A 26,255-nucleotide genomic window follows, 5' to 3' on the forward strand; every position below is an offset into this window, starting at 1 on the left:
TATTATTTCCCTTCTACGTGACTTTACCGAAAGAACCAAGAAGAACAACAACGACATTATTTGTTTTAATGTAATCACTTCATTCACTTGGTGGAGAGCCAGAACGAGGCAGACCGGCGATCGGCAGGTGGTCCAGGTGGCTGCTGTCGAGAGCGAGAGGAGTGTGTCCTCGAACGCATTGCAGTTGCCCTGAAGGCACCCTCGACTCTCTCCTACGATGCACTTGCTGCTACTCCACGCTGGGTGCAGAAGCGTCTTAAGGGCAACTGCAATGCGTAGTGGGTTAGGTGGCGCGCCCTGTTGTTGTTGTTGTTTACTGTTTGTTGTCGCTGCCGTTCGCCTCGTGTATTGTGGAGCTGCCAAAGGTGTGGGCATCTATGGGCGCGCTCTGACAAAGAGTTAATAGTCACGACCGCTTTAGAGTGTTGGTAATAAAGTGTTGGTTGGGTTTTTTTTTAATCTTTCTTAGACTTTCCCTACAATTATTTGCGTGTGTCAACTTTTACGTGACGTTGATAATTGCTTACTGTCGGGGCTATTTACACCGCTGTCGTGATTATACTTCAACAAGGCGTGAAAGCGAGTTAATGAACGGCGTTGATGGGAGCACTGGCGGAGCCAGTGGGGGGGCGGGGTGGCACGTGCCCCCCCCCCCAATTATCCGTTCAATCGATCGGATCATTAGGGTTTATTAGTAATAAATCGACATTTTGCGACCCCCACTGCCACTGTGTAGCATGTTATTATGTGCCATGGACTCTATGAGATGATAGGACAATAGTCTGAGTCCATAATTGCCAACAAGCAACGGCAAAGCAGTTATAAGTGACTCACAGAACTGTGCGCAGTTGCATATACAGGATGTGACTTCCCTGAAGGCATTCACCTTCAGCGAGCGCGATGCCGATCACACAACGCGGTTCGAATTCGACCCTCGATCGATGACTGCACCATCGCCGCACACGCGTCGAATAAAAGCAAGGGGTAAGTCCTTCCTTACTAACAACTCCTTACTTACTAACAACTCCTTACTCACTAACAACTCCTCTATCATTTTCATTGCTGGAGGGGTTGCCCCCCCACCCTACCTGAACATCCTGACTCCGCCATTGGATGTGACGAGGGCGAGTGGTTAGCGCACTGCGATTCAAACCACGGCGACCCAATTCAAATCCAGGCCATGCCCAATGGTTAAAGCGTGCAAGTGGTATCTGAACCGGTCCTTGTGTCCCCCTCTCGTGAGCTGTCCAGTGTGGTGAAGTATGGGCAAACAACTTGAATGGCAGTGAAATTATGATGGACCCTCTGTTATTTCGTGAGCTCAGTTATGTTTTCTACTTCTTGATGAAACGAATTCTTCGGCGATGCTGTTGCGGTGGTGAACGAGCAATATGCGGCCTTAACATGAACACAAATATGTAGTAGGCGACGTTTTGGGTAATGACCCTTCTTAATAGCATATACATTATTTATGTTATACATCGATGTGTTGAGTTGTTTTGTTTGTCATGAGAAAGGTTGACGAAAGTTCTCCGCTTTCCGCAGCAGAATTGCTTCTCAGCGACGGCCACTCCTGGAACCATGTGGCTGTGATTTAGGCGGTCGAGGAAGCCAGCCGTCCCAGGAATAGCGGAGTGTGTCGCTGCGATGTCTCCTTCGTATGCGCTCATTCACTTCATTCAATTGCAAACCCAGTAATTGTGCCGTGCTGGGAGCGGGGGGGTTGTGGGTTCACGGTGCTAGCGAAGGCCACGCGGGGGAATGTGCGCGCAGAGAAAGAGATAGACAGAGAGAGAGAGACAGAGAAAGATACTTTTTTACTTTTAAACAACTTTTATTGCCGCCAGCAGCAAAAGCACTGGAGGCGATTTCAATATGAAATACACAAAGTCACCAGCAAACAAAAGAAAACAAACGCTACAAATCGACGCGATGTGGCGCTAAAAGCACCGCGCACAACACGAAATGAAAGCCACGTGGTTGTGGTGGTGTCATCGCGCACGCCACGGTGACGAGCGAGCGCTTCAGAAGGTGAACACCACGAGGGTGCCGTCCACGCTGGTGCAGAGAGGGGCCTTTCCGGCTCCCCAGCGTTCGAAGAAGACGTGCACATCACCAACGTGTGTGTGGTGAAAGAGAGAGGGAGAGAGAGGGAGAGAGACAGAGAGAGAAAGTAGCCGGAGGGGAGACCAGACCCGCACAACGACTCACAATCTCGCACCGCAACTCGCGTTACCCTCCCTCTCTCCTGATCGTGCCCGTGTGACAGGGGCGTGTGCTCCTGCTGCTGCTGCCGCTACACAGGAGACCCCCCCACCCCCCACCCGCCACTCCCACTGCCACATTCCTGCGGCGCAACGTGCAGCGACAGACACATTCACGTGGCTGGGCCGACGGCTCTCTGCCCACCAGTGAGGCGGGGTGCAAGGTGGAGGTCTGGGCAGGGATGGCCCACCCCCGTCGCCCCCCTATAACCATAACTGTATACCTGGGTCAAAAGTAATTCTCTCCGTCTAACTGTTAGAAGCGTGAACACAAAGAGTTGTACTAATTTGAAGTTTTCGTGACTGCCGGGGGGATCCATATACTCTTTGGTTCTTTCGGTAGAGCCCACCTGATGATGATTGCTTGTGTTGCAATTGAAACGTCGTGATTTAATTTATTTTATTGTATACCTACGTGACTTTACCGAAATTTAACCAAAGAGTATGTTGTACTAGTTTACAGACCTTTCGTTGTTCCACTGCTGCTGCATGATGAGGCCATGTTGGTGTTTTGACCATACTTCACCACGCTGGTCGGTGCAGATTTGTGAAGCGGAAGGTTTAGATATCAATAACCGCCGGTGTCAGCCGTGGCCGGGAGTCAAACTCAGATCGTCAGGTTTCTAGTGAAGTGGTACACATCGCTGCATGTGCAACCGTTCCACTCCCAACTCTAAATGAACGCGAATTTAGCCGTAATAATGGATAGCCGTGTATCGGCCCGCTGTTGGATGACGATCTGCCCGTGCTGTGTTCGGGGTTGTTTGACCATACTTCACCACGCTGGGCAGTGCGAGTCGGTTGGACGTCACGATGGACCTGGTGTAACAGGTTATAATAACCCCTGTTCCGATTAAACCCGGGTATAGTTTGGCCCAGGCCAGAGTATACCTGGGGGGGGGGGGGGGGTAAAGTGTCCGAGGCTACACTAGACCCCCCGGGGGTTAAACTAGACTGGGCCAGACCATACCCCTCTAGGCCAGAATATGCCCCATGTGAAAGTTCAAAGGCAATGATCCACACAGAGAACAGCCGACAACGAACTTCAATCGATATCTAAAACGCGTATAAATGGAAGAATCTCAATTTGATCAATTGAAGCATTTTTAGGGTTAGGGTTATTATTACAGTTTTTCTGGTTGAAGAAATCAAAGTCTATGCGTTTACAGTTTTAAATAAAATGTTGGAAAAATTTAGTAGTTCATGTGTATATCGCTCAACACTATTACTATCATGGGGGTATGATTTGGCCTAGAGGGGCATAATTTGGCCTAGGCCATAATATACCCGGGTATAATCTAGCCTAGGCCGTTTTAACCCCGGGTATACTACGGCCTGTGGGTACACTACGGCCTGTTACACCGGGACCGGTTCAGACATCGCTCGCCCCCAACGAGACAAGAGTTGTGGAAGGGAATCGCCTCTGCCTGCCTGTGTTGTTCAAGCAAATTGCACGTAATGAAATATAAGTACGGGTCTAGCTTTTTAGTTGTTTCTATTGTTTAGCTTCAGGGGAATTTGCCCCAGGGAATATTTGAACATTGTCAAGAAAGCCTTAACGATTTGAAATACACAAGTATTTGTTTTTATTTGTGGTCGTAATATTAGCGCTGATGAATTGCTGTGTTCTAGCGTGTCACGGAATGTCGACTCAAAGGGTGTTGTAAAAGCCTTCAGTCCTTTTTTTCATAATTTCTCCAACTGCAGGATGATCGCTAAGTCCTTTGTACGTACGTTGAACTTATTTCTAGAAGATGGTCACGTTTATATGTTCTATCAAGGCAAACACAGAACGCATTCTAAATTGTAGCCCAACTGCCGTTGAGACCCAGAAAGAAAGAAAACGATCAAGAGTTTGCTTGCTTAAACAAATTGCTACTTGATGATCAGAATCAGAATAATTATTGCCACTTGAGGAATCTGATGAGCTATAAAGCTCATTTTCACATGTCCAGTAGGGGCGGGTAAGAACGTTACAATAACAAACAGTACTAAAACACGATAGCAGTGCAAAGTATAAGAAAGATAAACAAATCACACAAATTATAATTGTTTTTTTTACCCTTTTATCTGGCAACAAAACTGACACCTTTTTTACAAGGAGTCATGTTTGCATTGGCCACAATACCTGCAGTCAGAATGCAAACAAAAAACACAACTCTGATAATGTATGCACTGTCCTTGAAATTGATTGGTCCACACCCGAGACAGCTTTCTTTAGAGCCTAGTCTCACATGGTGTTGGACCAGATGACGCCAAAAGGCGCACAACTCAAGGACAATGCACAATCAGAGTATGAGAGCTCGGGATTTTCTGTTTGCACCCAGTCACATATTCACTTTAAGATGTTTTTTGTTCATGTTTAAGTTTTTTTTTGTTTGTTGCGGTTACACCCGATTCAAGAGCCGAATGGCTCACAGGGCTATACCTAATAAATAAAACTTGAAAACATGCATACAGCAGCAGTAGCAGTGGTACTCGGCGTGCGCCAAAGTTCCCGCCTGAACCTGAGTCATCCCCTACACCTGCGGTTGAACCCGGTGGATGTATCCGGCGAGGGGTGAGCGAGCACCCCCCAGGCGCAGCCGGGGGGTGGAGGGGATGCGGCGACCCCAACCTGAGTCAGGGGAACGGAGGAAGAGTGGGGGGAGGGGAGGAGCCATGCGGGGAGCGAAGTGACAGAGGTAACGCTCACACACACGCGCGCACCGCACCACTCCCAAAGCCTCCATCTCCAGCCGCCTCCACGCTTGCCTTGCCGACAAACATCGCCAACATCCCGTCGGAGCCTCCACGCAGCTCCCGAAGCGTCTCCATCTCGCGGCGCGCTCGTGGTGCCATCGCGCCCGGAGGCTTCCCGTGACCGCGTCCGAGAGACGGTGTCTGCACGTGTCCATCGAGGGCGCACGGCCGAGTCTCCGTGATTCTCACGCAGGGCTGGTCAACGCCTCGCCCCGAGTAGCGTGTTGAGACTTCCTCCCCCCCCAGTCACCTCTTGAGGAGTGTCCCCACGTTCTCGTTCTCTGTCTGCCTCTCGACACTCGCCAGCACTCTCCTCCATCCTCCGCTGGCAGCGCGAGAGGGATTACCACTCGCGCCGCTCACGTCTGCTGGGCACGGGGGCCATCGAGACGTTCCGTTCCCTGTCCGTCTCGCCTGAGGTGGGGGGAGGAAACCACGGGGGGACGAGAGGCGGAGTGGAACTTTGAGCCGACGACGTTCGCTCGAGGCCCGCAACAGGTAAGGCGAAGTGTGTGTGTGTGAGTTGTGATTACGGCTGTGTGTGTGTCTGTGTGTGTGCGTGTGACGAGCGGTGGTGTAGCGGTTAGCGCTGCGCTGCGCTACGAACCCGGCCACCCGAGTTCGATTCGCGCTCACGGCCAACACCGGTGACGAGTATCTGAATCGGTCCTAGGCCTCCCTTAGGTCGACTCAGCCTCAAATGAGTACCCGGTGCGGTGCGTAAAAACATCGTCACTGGGGAGACAAAGGCGGCCGGGCGTGGTGCTGGCCACCCACGCCCTAAGTGCGCCGTTCCGGCCTTCATAGGTGCTGCTACTCGCTTGCCCCAACAGAGTGCTAGAGGGTCGATGGGGGGGGGACCTTTGTTTTTGTGACAGTCTATGCAGTATACACACACATTGCTAGTGGAGTTATGCGCGTGAATTGCTGTGTGTGTGTGTACGTGCGTGTGTGCGTGTGTGTGTGCACACGTGCGTGTGTACGCGTGTGTGCGTGTGTGTACGTGCGTGCGTGTGTACGCGTGTGTGTGTGCACGCGTGTGTGCGTGTGTGTACGTGTGTGTGTGTATGCGTGTGTGTGTGTGTACGCGTGTGTGTGTACGCGTGCGTGTGTGTGTGTACGCGTGCGTGTGTGTGTGCACGCATGTGTGTGTGTGTACGCGTGTGTGTACGTGTGTGTGTCTGCATGACGGTCACAGCAAGGCGGCGGTCACCGCATCGCGCGCTTTCAGATGCGCATCTGCGGCCGTCTGGAATGTTTCTCCTTGCGATATTCGGAAGCCACTGGAGCTACGCACACTTTTCAATCTTTCAGATTTAAAAAACTAAATTCTTTAGAACTGAGTTCTGTGTTTAGTTTGTTTCCCTTCCCCCCTCACCTCCGATGATTATCAAGGTTGGCTACGTACGACGCGAAAGCAGTTAGACATACACGCTATACGCATGCGTGGATGTGCATGCGAGTTTCCACCTTAATGTTATGCATTTGCACGTGTTTGTGTGGGCGCAGTGGTTAGCACGGAGCGCTACGAGTTCGATTCCCTTTCACGGCCTAAACTAGTGACCGGTCCTGGGTATCGCTTAGGTGGACTCAGCCTTAAATTAGTATCTGGTGGTGTTTGTGTAAAGCATCAACGCTGGGGAGACAAAGGCGGTCGGGCGAAGGTGCTGGCCACCCACCCCCTCGTGTGCCGTGCTGGCCCTCATAGGTGCTGCTCGCTAACAGCACTTGCCCCAACAGTCTGTTAAGGTTATATGGGGGATCTGTGTCTTTGTTCCCGTGCAAGTTCCTGTTTTTGATCAGTTGTGTGATCGATCATACAGCCACAACTTGCTTTTCAAACTTGCTTTAAAACATTCTTTAGAATGTTCATGTATTTATTGTATGTTGAGTATTCAGGTGATTCAGGCGCTTTGAGTGGCAGATTTGTGCCAGAAAGCCACCACCACTACCACCACGAATGTAAACAAAAGTCAACTTGACTTGACTCTACCCCCCTCCTCCTCCTCCTGAACGCATCGTGACGATCGTCGTCGTCCCACGTGACACGTCCTGGTTATATCTGCGCCTCGCGGACATGGCGACCCCGTAGCTCGAGGTGGCACAGAAAGTGGAGAGCCATTTGTGCAAGGCCTTGCTGGGGAGAGCACCTGCCAGGGCTGCGAGGGATGAGTGGAAGAATATTCCTCTCGCTTGATACAGCTGTCGTGCTGTGACGGTTCCACCTGAAGACGGAAGCTTGTGTTGCCTCCGAAACGTCGTGATTTTTATTTTATTTTTTATTTTACTTTTATTAATTTTAATTTTTTTACCTACGTGACTTTACCGAAAAAAACCTAAGAATATGTATCCTTGCAGTCACGAAAGCTTCAAATCTAGAAATGAGTGGAAGAAGCCACGACTAGAGCTGTAGGAGCAGAATCTCTCATCTGGGACGTGGTGGTGGTGGCTGCAACCTGAACACGCGTAGGGGTTGAAGGCACTACCACTGCACGTAGCTAGGGCCGTCCATAAAATCGGAATCTTTATTTACACTGGGGGGGGGGGGGGAATCCGATGAGCTATGAAGCTCTTTTCACCGATGTCCAGGAGGGGTTGGTCAGAAAGTTGAAACAACAAACAATGCAAATAAAATCCGATGAGCCATAAAGCTCGTTTTCACTGACGACCAGGAGGGGTGGGTCAGAAAGAGCAAGGCATAGAAAATGTTATCAAATCACACAAAAAACTAAAAAACTTTTTTTATTTTAGCAGATAAAGTGACGGAGGATCGATGACGAGACATTTTGCCATAAAGGCGACCAGCGCGGCATAACCCAAAAAGAACAGCGTGTGTATATGCACCGTATATTTAACGCTCTTTCGCACCGCACGTAGCCAAGGTGCGGGCGAAGGACAACCAACTTAACACAAGCAATGTGGATCATAGCATTGGCTGAAGAAATCCCTCCCCTCCCCCACTTTTAAAGTCAGTGCTGTGTAGTGTGTGTTGCCGTGTGCGTGTGTGTTGTTCTGGCATCTTTGTTCTGACTAAAGCACAGCGAGTTGGCACGGTATGGGCCACAGGTGGTGCCATCGGCCACTCGTCTCGGTCAGTCGACCCGTGGCACATGTTGGGTCAGTCCCGTGACCTCCTGCCAGCGGGCGTTCGACACTTCACGTGGCATTAACGTGCACATAGCCTGGCACAAGCGCCGTGGCTACGTCACCACCACTTAGTGGCGAATGGCGCTTGTTGTTGTTCTGAGCCTTTAAATTCCCACTGCTCTGCCCCTCGTCCTGCGTCCCGACCTCTCCGTTCCTGGGGTCTCCTGGTCCGGCCGCGACCTCCGAGTGATTTGCTGCGTTGACGCGCTGCCTCCACGTAACCCGGCCCCATTTCACACCGCACTCATCACATCGCGAAAGCTCAGCAGGTGTAAAGCCTGGATAGTGTTTGGATGGGCGACCGCCCCGTGCACAAACCGGCTGTCATAGACGTCGTCGCTGCGTCGTGGGCAGTAACAGTGTTGTACAGCAAAAAAAAACATTGTTGTACTGCACCTCTATGCTTCCACGTGTGTGCTAGCCAGCATTTTACTGACGCGCACCGAGCGGAGCGGTTAAGTGTGGTGCCAATAACGCGCCGTGGACAGGCGCAGGTGCTGAGAGGTCCTCATCCAGCTGTGGATTTATACTAAAAAAGAATCGTGAGTGCACGCGCAGTTGTACGTTCGACTAACTCCCTCGTCAATAGGAGCTGACGCCGAGTCTCTGAAAACGGATTCTTGCCCGTTGGGGCAGGTGAGTGAATCCAGGTGTGGGTGTTTTTTTTTATTTGCGCAGAAAATGTCGGGGTGCGTTCCATTCCCGCGCGGTTAGTCTTTGGCTTTGTGATACAACAACACTCAGCCGACCGACACTGGATTGAGAATTTAGAAAAAAATACCTTCAGTGTAAGTGACCAAGCCCAACAGACATAAAATAGTTCGTGTGGCGGTGGCGTGACCAGCTGTGTGTTTGTGTCGTGTGTGGTGTTGTGTGCGTGAACGTGTGGTGTATTTAGTCGTGTGTGTGTGGCATTAGGTGTGGCGTTAAGTGTGTATGTAGTGTGTAGTGAGGGCTGTGAGGAGTGAGACACGGGGAGTGAGGAGTGAGACACTGGGTGTGAGTGGTGAGACACTGGGTGTGAGGAGTGAGACACTGGGTGAGTGGTGAGTGGTGAGACACTGGGTGAGTGGTGAGGAGTGAGACACTGGGTGAGTGGTGAGGAGTGAGATACTGGGTGAGTGGTGAGGAGTGCGACACGGGGTGAGGAGTGAGACACTGGGTGTGTAGTGAGAGCTGTGAGGAGTGAGACACTGGGTGTGAGGAGTGAGACACTGGGTGTGAGGAGTGAGACACTGGGTGTGTAGTGAGAGCTGTGAGGAGTGAGACACTGGGTGTGAGGAGTGAGACACTGGGTGTGAGGAGTGAGACACTGGGTGTGTAGTGAGAGCTGTGAGGAGTGAGACACTGGGTGTGAGGAGTGAGACACTGGGTGTGAGGAGTGAGACACTGGGTGTGAGGAGTGAGACACTGGGTGTGTAGTGAGAGCTGTGAGGAGTGAGACACTGGGTGTGAGGAGTGAGACACTGGGTGTGAGGAGTGAGACACTGGGTGTGAGGAGTGAGACACTGGGTGATTGGTGAGACACTGGGTGTGAGGAGTGAGACACTGGGTGTGTAGTGAGCCACTGGGTGTGTAGTGAGCCACTGGGTGTGTAGTGAGCCACTGGGTGTGTAGTGAGCCACTGGGTGTGTAGTGAGACACTGGGTGTGTAGTGAGTGGTGAGGAGTGAGCCACTGGGCGTGTAGTGAGACACTGGGTGTGTAGTGAGACACTGGGTGTGTAGTGAGTGGTGAGGAGTGAGACACTGGGTGTGTAGTGAGCCACTGGGTGTGTAGTGAGACACTGGGTGTGTAGTGAGACACTGGGTGAGACACTGGGTGTGTAGTGAGACACTGGGTGTGTAGTGAGACACTGGGTGAGACACTGGGTGTGTAGTGAGACACTGGGTGTGTAGTGAGACACTGGGTGAGACACTGGGTGTGTAGTGAGACACTGGGTGAGGAGTGGAGACACTGGGTGAGTGGTGAGGAGTGAAACACTGGGTGAGTGGTGAGGAGTGAGACACTGGGTGAGGGGTGAGGAGTGGAGCCACTGGGTGTGTAGTGAGTGGTGAGGAGTGAGCCACTGGGTGAGGAGTGAGCCACTGGGTGAGTGGTGAGTGGTGAGACACTGGCTGTGTAGTGAGACACTGGGTGAGTGGTGAGTGGTGAGACACTGAGTGTGTAGTAAGACACTGGGTGAGTGGTGAGTGGTGAGACACTGGGTGTGTAGTGAGAGCTGTGAGAAGTGAGACACGGGGTGAGGAGTGAGACACTGGGTGAGTGGTGAGGAGTGAGCCACTGGGTGTGTAGTGAGCCACTGGGTGTGTAGTGAGACACTGGGTGAGTGGTGAGTGGTGAGACACTGGGTGTGTAGTGAGAGCTGTGAGAAGTGAGACACGGGGAGTGAGGAGTGAGACACTGGGTGAGTGGTGAGGAGTGAGCCACTGGGTGTGTAGTGAGCCACTGGGTGTGTAGTGAGCCACTGGGTGTGTGGTGTGTAGTGAGCCACTGGGTGTGTAGTGAGACACTGGGTGAGTGGTGAGTGGTGAGACACTGGGTGTGTAGTGAGAGCTGTGAGAAGTGAGACACGGGGTGAGGAGTGAGACACTGGGTGTGAGGAGTGAGACACTGGGTGTGTAGTGAGCCACTGGGTGTGTGGTGAGAGCAACAGGCGTGGCTCATGTCTCGCCGCTATCACCTTCACCTCTCTCCCTCCACCAACGCAGCAGTTGCAAAGGTCGCTTCGTCTCCCCCATTTGATGCCAAAAGCTCTCGAGATCCTGAAGCCAACAGCAGGGAACGTGTTTCGCTCGGTGTAGACTAAGCGGTCAGCAACAAACGGAGCGCTACTGTACTCGTGTTGATAATTGGTTCTTTACCCTTCTATCTGGCAACAAAACTGACAGTTTTGTTGCCAGATAGAAGGGTAAAGAACCAATTATCATATTTTTACTGGCAAATGAGGTCCCCATAGTGTACTCGTGTTGTTGTTGTTATTAACGAAGTTTGCCCTGGTTAGCAAGGGGAAACGAATAACATGTCTTGAATCGAGAAAGGCTATGAAGCGATTGCGCTCTGGAGCAAGTGCGTGGGAAGAAGCAGAAAGAGAAGCGGTGTTGGGACCTGCAGTTGTGGTGGTTAAACACAGTGTGGTGGTGGTGGTGGTGGTTAAACAGAGTGTGGTGGTGGTGGTGGTTGAACACAGTGTGGTGGTGGTGGTGGTGGTTGAACACAGTGTGGTGGTGGTGGTGGTTGAACACAGTGTGGTGGTGGTGGTGGTTGAACACAGTGTGGTGGTGGTGGTGGTTGAACACTGTGTGGTGGTGGGGTGGTTGAACACAGTGTGGTGGTGGTGGTGGTGGTTGAACACTGTGTGGTGGTGGGGTGGTTGAACACAGTGTGGTGGTGGTGGTGGTTGAACACAGTGTGGTGGTGGTTGAACACTGTGTGGTGGTGGGGTGGTTGAACACAGTGTGGTGGTGGTGGTGGTGGTTGAACACAGTGTGGTGGTGGTGGTGGTTGAACACAGTGTGGTGGTGGTGGTTGAACACAGTGTGGTGGTGGTGGTGGTGGTTGAACACTGTGTGGTGGTGGTGGTGGTTGAACACAGTGTGGTGGTGGTGGTGGTTGAGCAGAGTGTGGTGGTGGTTGAACACAGTGTGGTGGTTGAACACAGTGTGGTGGTGGTGGTGGTGGTTGAACACAGTGTGGTGGTGGTGGTGGTTGAACAGAGTGTGGTGGTGGTGGTGGTTAAACACAGTGTGGTGGTGGTGGTTGAACACTGTGTGGTGGTGGTGGTTGAACACTGTGTGGTGGTGGTGGTTGAACACTGTGTGGTGGTCGTGGTTAAACACAGTGTGGTGGTGGTGGTTAAACACAGTGTGGTGGTGGTGGTTGAGCAGAGTGTGGTGGTGGTGGTGGTGGTTGAGCAGAGTGTGGTGGTGGTGGTGGTGGTGGTTGAACAGAATGTGGTGGTGGTGGTGGTGGTTGAGCAGAGTGTGGTGGTGGTGGTGGTTGAGCAGAGTGTGGTGGTGGTTGAACAGAATGTGGTGGTGGTGGTGGTTGAACACAGTGTGGTGGTGGTGGTTGAACACTGTGTGGTGGTGGTGGTTAAACAGAGTGTGGTGGTGGTTGAACAGAATGTGATGGTGGTTTAACAGTGTGTGGTGGACGATACGAAACAGTATGGCAGACCAGTTCCTCAGCATGCGTTGAGGAATCCATTGACCAGTGCAGACATTGCCTCACCCCCCACTGGTGGACGTACATTGAACTTCTTTCGCGCCGTACGTCGCCAACCTCGCCAATCGGTGGACGTGATCCGTTCTTTCGCGAGGCGCGGATGCCAAGGGATGAATGGTGACCACGGTCACCCCCTCGCCGCTTAGCCACCCCGCAAACGCCTTGCCCGGCAAGGGGCCGGCATTTGGGAGAACTTTGGAGCAAGTTCGCGTTGAGGCAGGCTGCTCGATGCCGAACGGACGGCACAATCCAAACTCCGCGTCCCCATCGGGGTCGTGGGTGAGAGTGTGGCTCTTCAAGTTAGAATGCCCTGGCCATCTCCGCTGCCTCGAGCCTCCCAAACAAACTCTCTCCTCTTCCCCGCCACCTTTCCCACTCGAGTCTCAAATCCAGCGCTCCCGAAAGAAAGAAAGAAATTAAACAAATCCTGCTTTGAGCTTCGGCGCATTGGCAAGAGGCGCGTGGTGACTACGGTGGTAGAGACAGAACACGAGACGATGGGTGACTACGGCTGTAGAGACAAGACACGAGACGAGGGGTGGCTACGGCTGTAGAGACAGGACACGTGACACGTGGTGACTACGGCTGTAGAGACAGGACACGAGACGAGAGGTGACTACGGCTGTAGAGACAGGACACGTGACACGTGGTGACTACGGCTGTAGAGACAGGACACGTGACGAGAGGTGACTACGGCTGTAGAGACAGGACACGTGACACGTGGTGACTACGGCTGTAGAGACAGGACACGAGACGAGAGGTGACTACGGCTGTAGAGACAGGACACGTGACACGTGGTGACTACGGCTGTAGAGACAGGACACGTGACGAGAGGTGACTACGGCTGTAGAGACAGGACACGTGACACGTGGTGACTACGGCTGTAGAGACAGGACACGAGACGAGAGGTGACTACGGCTGTAGAGACAGGACACGTGACACGTGGTGACTACGGCTGTAGAGACAGGACACGAGACGAGAGGTGACTACGGCTGTAGAGACAGGACACGTGACACGTGGTGACTACGGCTGTAGAGACAGGACACGAGACGAGAGGTGACTACGGCTGTAGAGACAGGACACGTGACACGTGGTGACTACGGCTGTAGAGACAGGACACGTGACGCGTGGTGACTACAGAGACCCATATACAGGTAGTCCCCGAGTTACGACGGTCCGACTTACGTAATTTTCGACTTACGGTGGGGTCGTCGTAACGCATCTCCATCGTAAGTCGACTACGACGACTACTACACAGTCAGCTTCAAATCAAGACGATGCAGTCAGTCGTGGTTATGTCCTCAATGTCGTCCTCTTGCGTCATCGAGTCGACGCTGTGATGAGATCGTGTTGGGGGCCGTCCATAAATGACGTCACGCACCTAGGGGTGGGGGGGTGTCAGACTTTTGTGACGATGTGTGACGAGGGGGGGTGGGGGGAAATGTGACGTCACATCAAAATGCGCAACTTTAAATAAATATAGACAACACGTTCTACTTAATTAAATAGACTTTTTAATACATGTTTTCTCCTACAACATCAGAGTGCAGCTCCACATTAAATATGCACTACAATGACAATAGTTTAAAGCGATTTGTACCATGTTTTATTTTTGGGGGGGGGGGGCAGAGCTTTGTGACGTTATATTTGAGGGGGGGGCTCTGACTTTTTGTGACGTCGTGTGACGAAGGGGGGGGGGGGGGTCAAAAATCGTCCAAAATCGCGTGACGTCATTTATGGACGGCCTCCTTGTGAACAACGAAAGCCGCTACAGCCCGTGCCTGAGAAGTCGCTCCAAGTGCATGCTGCAATTCGTTTCTCTCGCCACTCACTCTCGCCCGCCACGTTGTGATGACAGGCGAGGCAGCTTGGGCAGGGAGAATGGTTCTTCTTACCTGTTCCTAGCCAGTCCTGCTCCTCCCCCCCCCCCCCCACCACTTTCCTTCAGATACAAATACCAAACATCTGAGTGGATGGGGGTGCGGGGGGTAATAACACTCAACGATGTCTTCTTGGTTCTTTCGGTAAAGTTACGTAGAAGGGAAGTAATAAAATAATAAAAAATAAAACATGATAAAATAATTCACACGACGTTTCGGCCACAACGCAAGCAGCCTTGTGTTGTGGCCGAAACGTCGTGAGAATTATTTTATTATGTTTTATTATTATTATTTTATTACTTCCCTTCTACGTGACTTTACCGAAAGAACCAAGAAGATGAATCCCTGCAGTCACGAAAGCTTTAAATCGAAACTCAACGATGTTTGAACACTGGATGGCCTCCGTACAGATGGAGTAAGAACTCAGCTGTGAGTGACACAGCCAATGACTCAGCTGGCTGCCGTGAGAAGTTAAGACTTGGGCCATGTTTGTTTGTTGTAGTTCGGAGTTAGAATGATGGCTTTAATCTGAGTTGTCTTGTGCTTGTTGTTGTTGTTGTTTGACTTGCATCCCACTGGGATTTTTGCACATCGTTGGTGTACGGTGCTTTTTTTCTGGAAGACTTTGCAGTTTTTTCCTGGATTTTTCTGTTTGCGCATAGTCACCTTAAGATGTTTTCATGTTCATGCTTTTGTTTTTTGTTTGTTGCGGTTGCACCCGATTCAAGAGCCGAATGGCTCACAGGGCTCTACCAAATAAATGAAGCTGAAAACTGTGAACACCGTCACACCTCGCAGGTCGTCGTACACTCACTCGACTTACCATACTTCTACCAGGGCCCTATTATCCCATAGGCCACAGTAGGCATTGTGCCCAGAGCCTAGGGAAACTAAAGGGCCTGCGAAACATCAACATTTGACCGTGTTTTTTGTTTGTATGTAAAAAAAAATGTAACCAAGATATATTCCTGAATAAATATATAGTTATATTCTTGGTTCTTTCGGTAAAGTCACGTAGAAGGGAAATAAAATTTCCACAGCAAGAAAATTTCCACAGCAAGAAAATGTTATTGCTGTGGATTTCACACCTGATGATGATTGCTTGTGTTGCAGTCGAAACGTCGTGAGAATTGTATTGTTTTAAATTTTTATTATTTCCCTTCTACGTGACTTTACAGAAAGAACCAATAATATGAATCCCTGCAGTCACGAAAGATTTAAATCAAAATATATTTATATAACAAGGATAGGCACAGTGTATATGTGTCGTGCGTCTTTTTTTATTCATAAGGTGAGAGAGATTAACACTGGAGGTGAACTTTTCGAGATTTTTTCATTGCAAAATTATCACTGTAACAAAATATATATATATATATATTCCTTGTTCCTGGGTAGTAAGTGTTCTTTTCTAATTGCTTATTCCCCACAAACTTTGCTTTTGTGACCAGGACACAAAAGCAAAGTTAATCATTAATCCACTCCATTAATAATACTAGAGACATTTTCTCTGCTCTTGAGGCATAAGCAATTAGAAAAGAACACTTACTACCCAGGAACAAAAATCGTGTAACATAGTGAATTATCAACATCTTCAAATGTGTTTTTTTTGCACACTCTCATTAGAGAGCGGTGCTAGGGAAGACAAAGGCGTTGTGACAGCGGGGGTAGTAGTGACACGGGGCATCAGCAGCACCAATTGTAGAAAGTTATCACTCGCAAGGCCTACGAAACTGAAGTGCCTAGCCCCCACAAGAACTCTAATCCGGCCCTCTACTGTACGTCAAATCGCAGCGATTGACCCGTTAATCTAAAGCTGTAAATGGCAGGAAACGAGCACAACAACAACAGCTTCATGCAGGCCGGGGCAATACATAGATACCACGACATATTTAAGGCTGAGAGCTTTTGAACAAAGCGATGCGCACGTTGTGGTGTGTGCATCTATTGGCCAATTAGTCCTGGATCAACTTCACGATCACGCTCATCGTTTACAACATCATTCATGGACTCGCGTAAACAATTTACGGACATTTTTCCAATCCACTGCTGCAATATAGCGAGGAGGGGTGGTCACTGCGGATTTGTGAGGTGTAGGTCCAGGAAAGGTTGAAATAGTCACAGCAGGGAATATCAATCGGCGATTTGCATTTAGCACCCAACTTTCAAACCTTGCACGATCATAACTCAACATACCCTTAAGCGTACAAAGACGTCGCAATAAATGAGCTGTTTCTACCGTGTTAGTTCATTGTATACACTCCGGTGTATACAATTGCATTAAGTCGTCTTAAAAAAAGACACGTGTTGTGATCGTAAGTTCAAGTGTGCTCCTACCTATGGGCAGTTCTTCTAAATTCCATTAGGCCCATACCTGTCAAAATGTACGGTTTACCCGTATTCTTGTACAGGGAAATTGCGTTTGAAAAATGTAGATTTTGTTGTGTTTCTCCCTTGTGATGGGACTTTGTAGGATGAACGTTGAGATTTATAAGGTGCACGGGGTGACCAATAAGGTCTGAATTGGTCTCAGGTAGGGCACTGATATGGGGTTGACAGCTATGTGGGCCCACCAGGTAGTGACCTATACTTTCGCAAGGGGTGGATACCAAGGGATAAATGGTGACGATCACTGTGTCACCGCTCCCCACCCACACACCTCTCTTGCTGACAAGGGCTGGAATCATGGGAACGTGAGCAGTTGGTGTTGCAAAAGCCACTGCGATGCAGAACGGATGATAAAATCCACAGTCTCGTGGTTCATCGAGGTCGCGAGGGAGTGGCTCTAAGGCAGAGACGCCTTTTTTCGGATCAACGAACGCGCGACACACAACGAAACCGTCGCGATAAAAAAGAGACGTGGGACAAGTGCCATGCACAATATTTTAAAATTGCAAAAATGTTGTATTATATCGAAACTTGATATTGGGTGTCGAGTCACACGTGAAGGCTGCTTTACTTTATAACAGCAACAAAAACTGGACAAAGTGAATTTATCACATTTTGACTCTATGTCATAATATAAACGTAAATATTAAATGAACAGGCCTTTGTCAATCCACTACTGGATGAACACTTTGGCACAATAGTTGGCACACTGCACAATGAGCCCCAACGGCTCAAGTTGTACTTCTGGCTTTGGCTTTGTGTGTAGATTGTTGTCCTTCCCCCACACTTCCGATTAGCGCGGTTGACTACGCACGGTGCGAAATAAAAGTTCAATGTACACACATCAGTGGGGTGAAGTATGGTGACACAAACATGCCCGACACAGTGTAGGCTATGCCTTCCTCTAACAGTGGATTGACAAAGGGCTGTAAAAAAAACGTGTTACTTAATGATTTCATACGGCAGGGGTGACATTGGCAACATTGTACATATTTATCGAGGTTATTAAGGCAATTAGTAGTCTCTGTAGAGGATCCGTGAGTCATAAATACTTTTAAAGCACAGTCCCGTACGGCACTCTAACGTTTCCATGTGTTGGGGGCTGAATGGGTGCGGCACATACCAGAGACGAAATGGGCTGATGCAGTACGGGAAGACCTGAAGGTGAGCGGACTTAGCGTCCATCTGCTGGTACCAGCGGTGTCAAGGTCAGCCGCTGTGCGAGGAGGTTCATGACAGACGCCACCGAACAGTTGCCAGCAACCTTTGAGCAACGACAAGGAGCGAAATGGCACTCACAACAACAAGCAGAGCGTCGGGCAGTTAAAATGCGCCGTGAGTTGTCACTGCACACGTGGTTTATCTGACAGTCATCTCAGTTACGATCGCCCCTCACACCTGGGAATTTCCCGTGGCTTCTTGCCCAGTGAAACGTTTACGCTCCACATGGCATCGAAGATGCACCTCGTCTGTCACAGGCACCAGAAGCGTGCGTTTGCTGGGGAAGTGGAAGATGTTTGTAAATGTGTGCATGTCACCAGTTTTCCAGGCAAGTCCAGCAATAATGATACAACTTGATGCTCCTGACACCTGCGTAACTGGATTTTGATCTGAGAGGGGACGGGCAGTGACAGCTCGTGTGCTGCGTGTGCTCTTTACGACCAACAAATATCATTCCTCCGGGTTTCTTGATAGCTGCTATCAGACCGTACATCGCGATTAGTTGGCAATAGACTGAAACCCTCATCTCCTCGGTCTGATTACTTTTAAACCTGACCTACGGACCGGTACCAGCCCTGTTCTGAATAAGTGGTGATATATTTATTTTCTTCTAAACTACAATTCTTGATTTATATATATATTGAAACAAATTGTTGCATTAGTAACCTCCAGCCTCCTGGTTGTGGTTTCCTGTCCACTACCACGGCCAGAAGATTCGAACGATGCCAGTTTAAAATGTTCACAAACTCCATCAAAAGAAGTAACAAGTACAAAACATGAATACTCATTTGCAGCGCTGCGTCAATTCCCTCTCAGATGAAGGCCTCACGACCCTTTGCTGGACACACGGCGTGATGGACCCTACTTCCCAATTGCTTGTCAGTGCAGGCTGGTGACAGGGCGGTGATCCAAAAACAATTGAGATAGAGTATCACTCGCCACTGGTGTTATCCGTGGCCGGCAATCAAACTTAGGTCTCCGTGGTTCACGGTGCAGTACGTTGACCACTGCGCTACCCACTCCCCTCCATGAGGGTGACGTGGTGAAAATGTTGGTCATGTTCTGTTTAACACGGTGGCTTTCGCGACCAATATCAACCATAATGCAGGTTTTATTGGGGGTTAGATCGCGTAAATATAAATGTGTCGTTAAACCCCGCCACCACCCGACACGGCCGATTAGTAAGGTTTGTCACGTAAACAGAACGTGCCAATTCGTTACTAGAACAGCACACCGGTGTGTTGGAGAGCAACACAGTGATGTGGATTATCTCTCCAACACACCGGTGGTGCTGTACTGGTAACGATTTGGCACGTTCTGTTAACGTGACAAACCTTACTAATTAGCTGTGTCGGGTGGTATCAGGTTTAACGACACATTTATATTTACGCGATCTAACCGAAAAAAAAAAACATGGTCATGTTCAGTTGACATGGGTCGTACGAAGCCCATCATGCTTCGGGTAAAAATGAGCCCTTGGCAGTGGCATAACGAGCTTGGGGGGCCCCCTTAAGATTTGTTTTAACAACAGTGGGAAAGAACACAGACGCTGATTTAAAGCGCAGTTTAAATGTATTCTAATGGAAATATTGCACGTTGTGTTCTAAATTATAATTGGAGCAGCAGCGTAACATTGCGCAGAGATGCCCACTACGGAGCTGTAGTTGGCTGTATAGATAGAGCGCGCCCCATACAGCGTTAAATGTTCGAGACCGTGAGCATGACGACGATGGGATGAGGCAAGAGGAGCCACGAAATATAACAGCCCCTGGGTGCGACCGTGCGAGACTTAATCAAACATTTTCTTTGTTTGCTGAGAAATGTGTTCCAAACAGATGACCGCCCGTCGCCCCCGTGTCACAGAACCCTGTTTAGTCTACTCTGGTCTATCAGTGACATTTTATTGGACTGCAGGGTTGGCCAATTTTATGGCCAGGACCTCGTGTGAACCCACCGAGTTTGACTTTGCATGCGTGTAAAGTTAAGGCGCTTTGGTATTCGGTATGCAAGACTAAACCAGACCTTTGTCTTTGTGTTCGCGACTGGGCATACTCTAAGGGTAGGTTTATGCACGTGCGTGTGTAGCAAGTCATATCTGAACCAGTCCCCAGCCACCTCTAGGTCCACTCAGCCTTTACATGAGTACCAGCTACAGTGATCCGTTGACATCACATTTGACGTGTGTGTGCCAGTGTGAATATTTGCATGTTGGCTTGGGTCCATGCGTGTATGAATGCGAGCGCCTCCGTAACATACTTTACGTGCTCACGGCCAACACCGGTGACGATTATCTGAACCGGTCCGGGGCCTCCCCTAGGTCGACTCAGCCTCAAAATTAGTACCTGGTGCGGTGTGTAAACATCGCCACTAGGGAGACAAAGGCGACCGGGGCGTGGTGCTGGCCAGCCACCCCCTCGTGTGCCGTGTCGGCCTTCATAGGTGCTCGCTAACAGCACTTGCCCCAACGGTCTGTTAAGGCTACACGGGGGATCTTTGTTTTTGTTGCTTGTTTGCGGAGAGTGGTGGCATAGTTCGCGCACTGCACTACACACCCATTGAGCAGAGTTCGTTTCCCAGCCACGGCGAGCAAGAATGGCGAGTGAAATATGTACCAGGCCTCGGCCACCTCTAGATCTACTCAGCGTTAAATGAGTACTGTACGTGGTACAGTGTGGAAATATGAACACTGGGGATACAACTGTGGTTCACAGGGCCATACTTCTCTGTCAGCCCACGTTTTGTTATCAAAACTCTGCAGGTTACCGCAGTGAAAAGTTCAACGTGGAAATACCGGTAACAAATCTCGATATAAAAATCGATTCTTGCTGCTACCCGGACAAAGACGCCAAATCCCAGACTGTCCTGGTCACCCTCTGACAAGGTGGCAATGCCGCACACCAGACATTGTCCCGCTCACGCGCCGTGCCAGCACGGGCAGGCTGGCGCACAGGCAGCGTTTGGTCCTTGGGAGCTTACAAGGGGCTCAGTGGGCATGTCTGTGTCTGTCTGTTTCACCTGCAGGGACAGAGAGAGAGGGGGCATGGAGGCAGCGTGGCTCTTGGTGTTCCTGGCTGCCTTTGGCCTGAGTCACGGGCAGACCCAAGGTGAGTCAAGGCTAGAACTAACGAAGCTGTTTTGTATTTTATTTTACAAGGTAAGGCCCCATTGAGATGTGTAGCTCTTTTTGAGAAGCGACCTGGCCAGAAGTGATAACTCAACGAAGTGGCTTGTCACGTGGAAATTTATAGCAGCCAAATACTCTTAAACGCGCGATCTTGATTCTAAATGTATATTGTGGCCCCCCCAACGAAGACCACGATTTCCTACACCCCTAAGACGAATAAGGCCACACTATACAGAGCGATGGCATGTCCACTCCGCTCGTCACCGCGACATTCGTACGGCATTTGTTTCACGCTGTGTGCACTGTCGCCGCCACGTGGCGCTGACATTCTAGATTTCTCCTGCCCGGTAACCATTCTGCAGCCTGCGCACCTCCCCTGGCGCGGCTTTAAGTGGGTTGAGCACCGCTATGTTTTTGGGGCGGGGAAGAGGCATCGCCTGGGCCTCGCGTAGCGTATGTACGCGTGCTGAACTTCTTTCGCACTGTACGGAGCCGACCGGTCGTGCCCAACGTTGCTTGAGCGAGCGATATAGCTGAAGCCGCGCCGAACAGCGCTGTGAAGTATTGGCCAACCCCTGCAGCACGACCTCGTTTCACGGGGAGTTTGCAAAATGTCAGAGGGGTTAGGAGGGGTGGGCGTCGAGTGGTAGCAGGGCGGAATTGGGTGGGGTGTGATGCGTCTTCTCCCCTCCCCTCTCTCTGCCCCCCCTCCCCCCACAGGGATAAACCAATGTCTCTCAAACAACCCCCTCACCTGCAGGGAATGCCTCAAGATCGGGCCCAAGTGCTCCTACTGCTTCGAAGAGGTGAGGTGCACGGTCGCACGTCCGGCCGACCACCGCGCCAAGCCTCTCGGCGGTGCGGAAGCCGCACAGGAGGATGAAGTCTTAGACACGGGGGGAGGGGGGGGGGTGCAGGAGAGGTGAAGGAGCGACCTTCCATTGAGTTGGGGAATGACTTGTGCCCCCACCTTCTCCGGCGTGCGACAGGGTTTCACGGAGAAGCGCTGCGACCTGCTGGAGAACCTTCAGGCCAAGCGATGCGGCCAGATCACCATGGTGCGCACGTCCTCCGAAGTGATGAAGGTGAGCGAAGGGGGCACGGGATGTCCCGGCGGGTAACGAAGAATCGCAAACTGATGCAGCGTCCCGGGGTGGATTCTCGTTTCGCGGGTTTGTATTTTGGGGCGTGCCGACGACGTGCCGATCAGTCATCGATCGGTAATGATTAAAACAGAAAAAAGATCGGTCTTTTTGGACCCGCACAAATTTATTCCAACTGCGATAATTATCGGTGTTTGTGTCACGAGATGGAGGATCCATTCAGAAAACTCACGGAACGGTACACGCCATGTCTGAGAGAACGGCTGCGGAAGATCACATGTTTTGCAGGGTCCCTGAAAATCCTTCACGTTGCCTTTGGTCCCTTTACACATCAGGGGGTCGCGCCTCCGATTAGCATGATTGGCTACGTTTGGTGCGAAAGAAGTTCAACATACATACGTGTACATACAGGGGTCGCACTTTCCCAAGCGCTCCGAGTCTGTTGCACGACGGTCAGGCCAATACTTAAAATGTGAATTCATAGGGCTTGGTTGAGACTCGTGTTGTGCATTCTCGCGGAGCTGGAGAAACGAGTGAGTCTGTGCCGACAGCTGGCACCAATACCTCTTTTCCACTGCACAACCGAGCCGCGCCAAGGCTGTGCCGAGCTAGCCCCGCCCGCCTCTGGAGGCTTCAAGTTTATTTTCCACTGCAGAAGCCGTGCCGTGCCGCTGGCGTCGCACATCAACAAATGAGTCAGGACGCTGTGTGGACGATGTCCTCACAGCGTACTGATCCACGTCACACACAATGAATGCATCGTTATCCCCGCCCCTGGACAATGCTTGGCCACAAGGTAGATTCGGATGTCTTGTGAGGTCAGCCTTATCACGGTTTGGATCCGACTTGGCACGTCAAATACCCGGAGGAAATCCTGACTCAGCTCGGAAGTGCTAGTGGGACAGTGGTACGAGTGGCAGGACTGTCGGGCTACCGGTTTCAGCTGCGTGTGTGCGTGCCGACTAAATGCGCATCCTCTCGTCTGATTTTGTGTCACAGAGTTTGTCCACTTCGGACATGATGAGCTCACGCTACGCCCAAGTGTCTCCACAGTCCATGAACATCAAGATGAGACCAGGTAAGCCAGGACTCCACCTGACATACCCACACAGCCGCGCACTCCTGTTTAGAATGAGCAGCGAGGATCGAACTCCAGGCCCCGGTCGACGAACACACTTCATCTTGAGAACGCAAAAAATAAGCGCTTTAAATATATATCACACACATAACAGGAATCTCAGCCGGCTTTGCATATCAAGGTGACGTCGGCCATTTTGAATTTCTATTCTGCAAACAGTCTCGTCTTCACAGAGTGATAAAGGTGCAGCGATACAGTGGCACAGATACAGTGGAACAGACAGAAGTGCACAGGGTGACACAATGATACAGATACAATGACGCAGACAAATATCCCTTGCGTAGCCTTTACAGACTGTTGGGGGCTAGTCCTGTTTCCACGCATCCGGCACGGCACACGAGGGGGTGGGTGGCCAGCACCACGCCCGGCCGACTTTGTCTCCCCATTGGTGATGTTTACACACCCACCAGGTACTCACCGAGGGGAGACCCAGGACCAGTTCACTCATAAGGGGCCTTCGTCAGAAATTAAACTCGGGTCATGGTATAGACGCAGATTACGAGTGTTATGGGGTTCCCTGACGAGGTGGTGTGCGTGCGTGTGTATGTATGCTGAACTTTTTACGCACCGTACGTAGCCAACCGTGCAAATCGGAGGTGCACGTGCAGGGGAGCGGGAGTGTACCACTTAGTGCTGCGCTGCACTACAAACCCAGCCACACGAGTTCGATTCCCGCTCATGGCCAACAGCAGTGACGATAATCTGAACTGGTCCTGGGCCTCCTCTGGGTCGACTCGGCCTCAAATGAGTACCTGCTGCGTAAATATCGCCACTCGGGAGACAAAGGTGGGCAAGCATGGTGCTGGCCACCCACCCCCTCGTGTACCGTTCCGACCTTCATAGGTGCTACCTGCAAAAAGCACTTGCCCCAACAGTTTGTTAAGGCTATACGGGCGATCTTTGTCTCTGTGCGTGTGCAGGGGACTCGCTCAAGTTTGACATGCAGGTAATTGAGCCCCTCAAGACGCCTGTCGACCTCTACTTCCTCATGGACGACTCCAACTCCATGAACGACGACTTGGACAACCTCAAGAAGCTGGGCAAACAGCTGGGTGAGTTCGTGGGCTCCCAGTGGGGGGACTCCTCGTCCAGCGGTGGATCAACAAAAGCGTCGCACGTGCACAGGGCTGCCCAAAGGTTCCTGGGGGGCCCTCGGCAGAATACCACGTGGGGGGCTGCTCTGTAATGCGGCCCTCTTTCTGAAACTAAACTATTTTTATTTTACCAGGCAAGGCCTCACTGAGCTATTTCGCTCTTATTCAGAAGCGACATATCATACATGATTGCTCACCGAAGTGGCTTATTGTGTGGAAATTTATAGCAGCCAAATACTCTAATCGCACGTTGATTCTAAATGTGGAAGGGAAAAATCGGAGGACCCGGAGAAAAATCCATGCGACCACGGGGAGAGAAACGTGCAAACTCCAAATATACAGCAGGCGTCAGGGTCAGGATCGAACCCGCGATCTCCTGCATACCAGGCGAGTGAGTTAACATATTTTGTCTGAGGCCTGGGCAAAATTTCTCCCTCTGGGTGTCCGTGCCCACAGACACGATTCGGGTACACGCTCGCCCCTATCGACAGCGTTGGCTGCACTTGTGTGCTCCGTGCTGTCCCGCGTGCTTCGTCAATGTGCAGTGTCCCATCCGTTGTATCCTGTGTGCTGTGTCTCGTGGGTTGAGAAAGCGCACCTGCTCAGCGTCCCGTGCTCTACGTCCCGTGCGCCGTGTCCCGTGCGCCGTGTCCCGTGCTCCATACCTCACGCACTGCATCTCGTGCGCTGTGTGTGGCTGCAGCTGGCGTCGTGCAGGAGCTCTCCGAGGATTTCCACATTGGCTTCGGCAAGTTCGTCGACAAGGTGGTGGCGCCGCAGACGGACATGCGGCCGGAAAAGTGAGGACACTGCGGTCGTGTTTTTTTAAACTAGAATTATATTTTTTATCAGGTATGGCCCACTGTATTATTACAGCTCTTTTATCATAAACGACGTGGCCAGCGACGTGGCTTAGCACGTGTCAATTTATAGCCACAGCCAAATACTCTAAACCAGTGGTTCTTAACCTGGGTTCGATCGAACCCCAGGGGTTCGGTGAGTCAGTCTCAGGGGTTCGGCGGAGGTTAAGACACACACCCGACTCATATGATTGTGCACCAGTAAAACATATACCTATGTTTTGAATTTGAAAAGATCTTATTTTATTTTTCCAATTAATAAGGGTTCGGTGAATGCGCATATGAAACTGGTGGGGTTCGGTACCTCCAAAAAGGTTAAGAACCACTGCTCTAAACCCACGTTTCTAAACGTGGAGGGGATAACCGGAGGATCCTGAGAAAAAACCACGTGACCACGGGAAGACAGATGCGCGCAAACTCCAAATATACAGCAGCAGGCGCCAAGGTTGGGATGGAACCCACGACCTCCTGCATACTGGGCGAGGGAGTTAACATCTCACCACCGCAACTGCTCATCACACAGCCAGTGATGCTCCCTGCCAATGGCGCGTTTGCTGCTTGTTCTCACCTTCATCTTATATCGCATTTATGCAACGCCTTACTCCAAGGCGTTTTGCGACAGTTATAAGAGTATGAATAAATAAGAATAGGTTTTACCCCTTCTGGCAATAAAACAGGTGTTAAGATGTTCAAACACCGAATGGAAATCTTTTGCAAGGAATCATGTCTGCATCAACCACACACGTACTTGTGGTGAACATGCAAACAAAACATGGCTCTGATATTTATATGGGCATTGTCCTTGAAACTGATTGGCCTACACCAGAGACAGCAGCCTTCTTTATGGCCTAGTCTCACCACCAGTGTCAGACCAGAGAACGACGCCAAAGGACGACCAGGTCCCGAGTATAAAATAGTACGTAGCATCGTGGCCGTTGAGATAACGAGTAGGGGTTGTCATTAAAAAGAGAGCCCTCAGGCTTGGTGAAACTTTCCTGGGAAAACAAGCATGTTAAGACAACATAAAAAATAAGTTTTACGTGAATGGCGATGGTGGGGGGTTTGGCCACT

The 26,255-nt window shown here is 50.7% G+C and overlaps 1 protein-coding gene across 1 annotated transcript in view; it reads left to right on the top strand.

The window, feature by feature from the left end:
• Positions 1-4,619: 4,619 nt before the first annotated feature.
• The window catches only part of ITGB4 (integrin subunit beta 4), a 65,863-nt gene continuing 44,227 nt past the window's right edge, over positions 4,620-26,255 (top strand). The window contains 7 exon segments of the mRNA XM_061558598.1: positions 4,620-5,504; positions 20,887-20,969; positions 21,710-21,795; positions 21,979-22,074; positions 23,092-23,170; positions 24,151-24,282; positions 25,028-25,124. Of these exon segments, the coding sequence (XP_061414582.1) occupies positions 20,906-20,969; positions 21,710-21,795; positions 21,979-22,074; positions 23,092-23,170; positions 24,151-24,282; positions 25,028-25,124 (554 nt within the window). The 5' untranslated portion in view covers positions 4,620-5,504; positions 20,887-20,905.

This window comes from Lethenteron reissneri, chromosome 3, assembly GCF_015708825.2.
Source record: "Lethenteron reissneri isolate LAM-NWPU_2019-01 chromosome 3, ASM1570882v1, whole genome shotgun sequence".
Lineage (NCBI taxonomy): Eukaryota > Metazoa > Chordata > Hyperoartia > Petromyzontiformes > Petromyzontidae > Lethenteron > Lethenteron reissneri.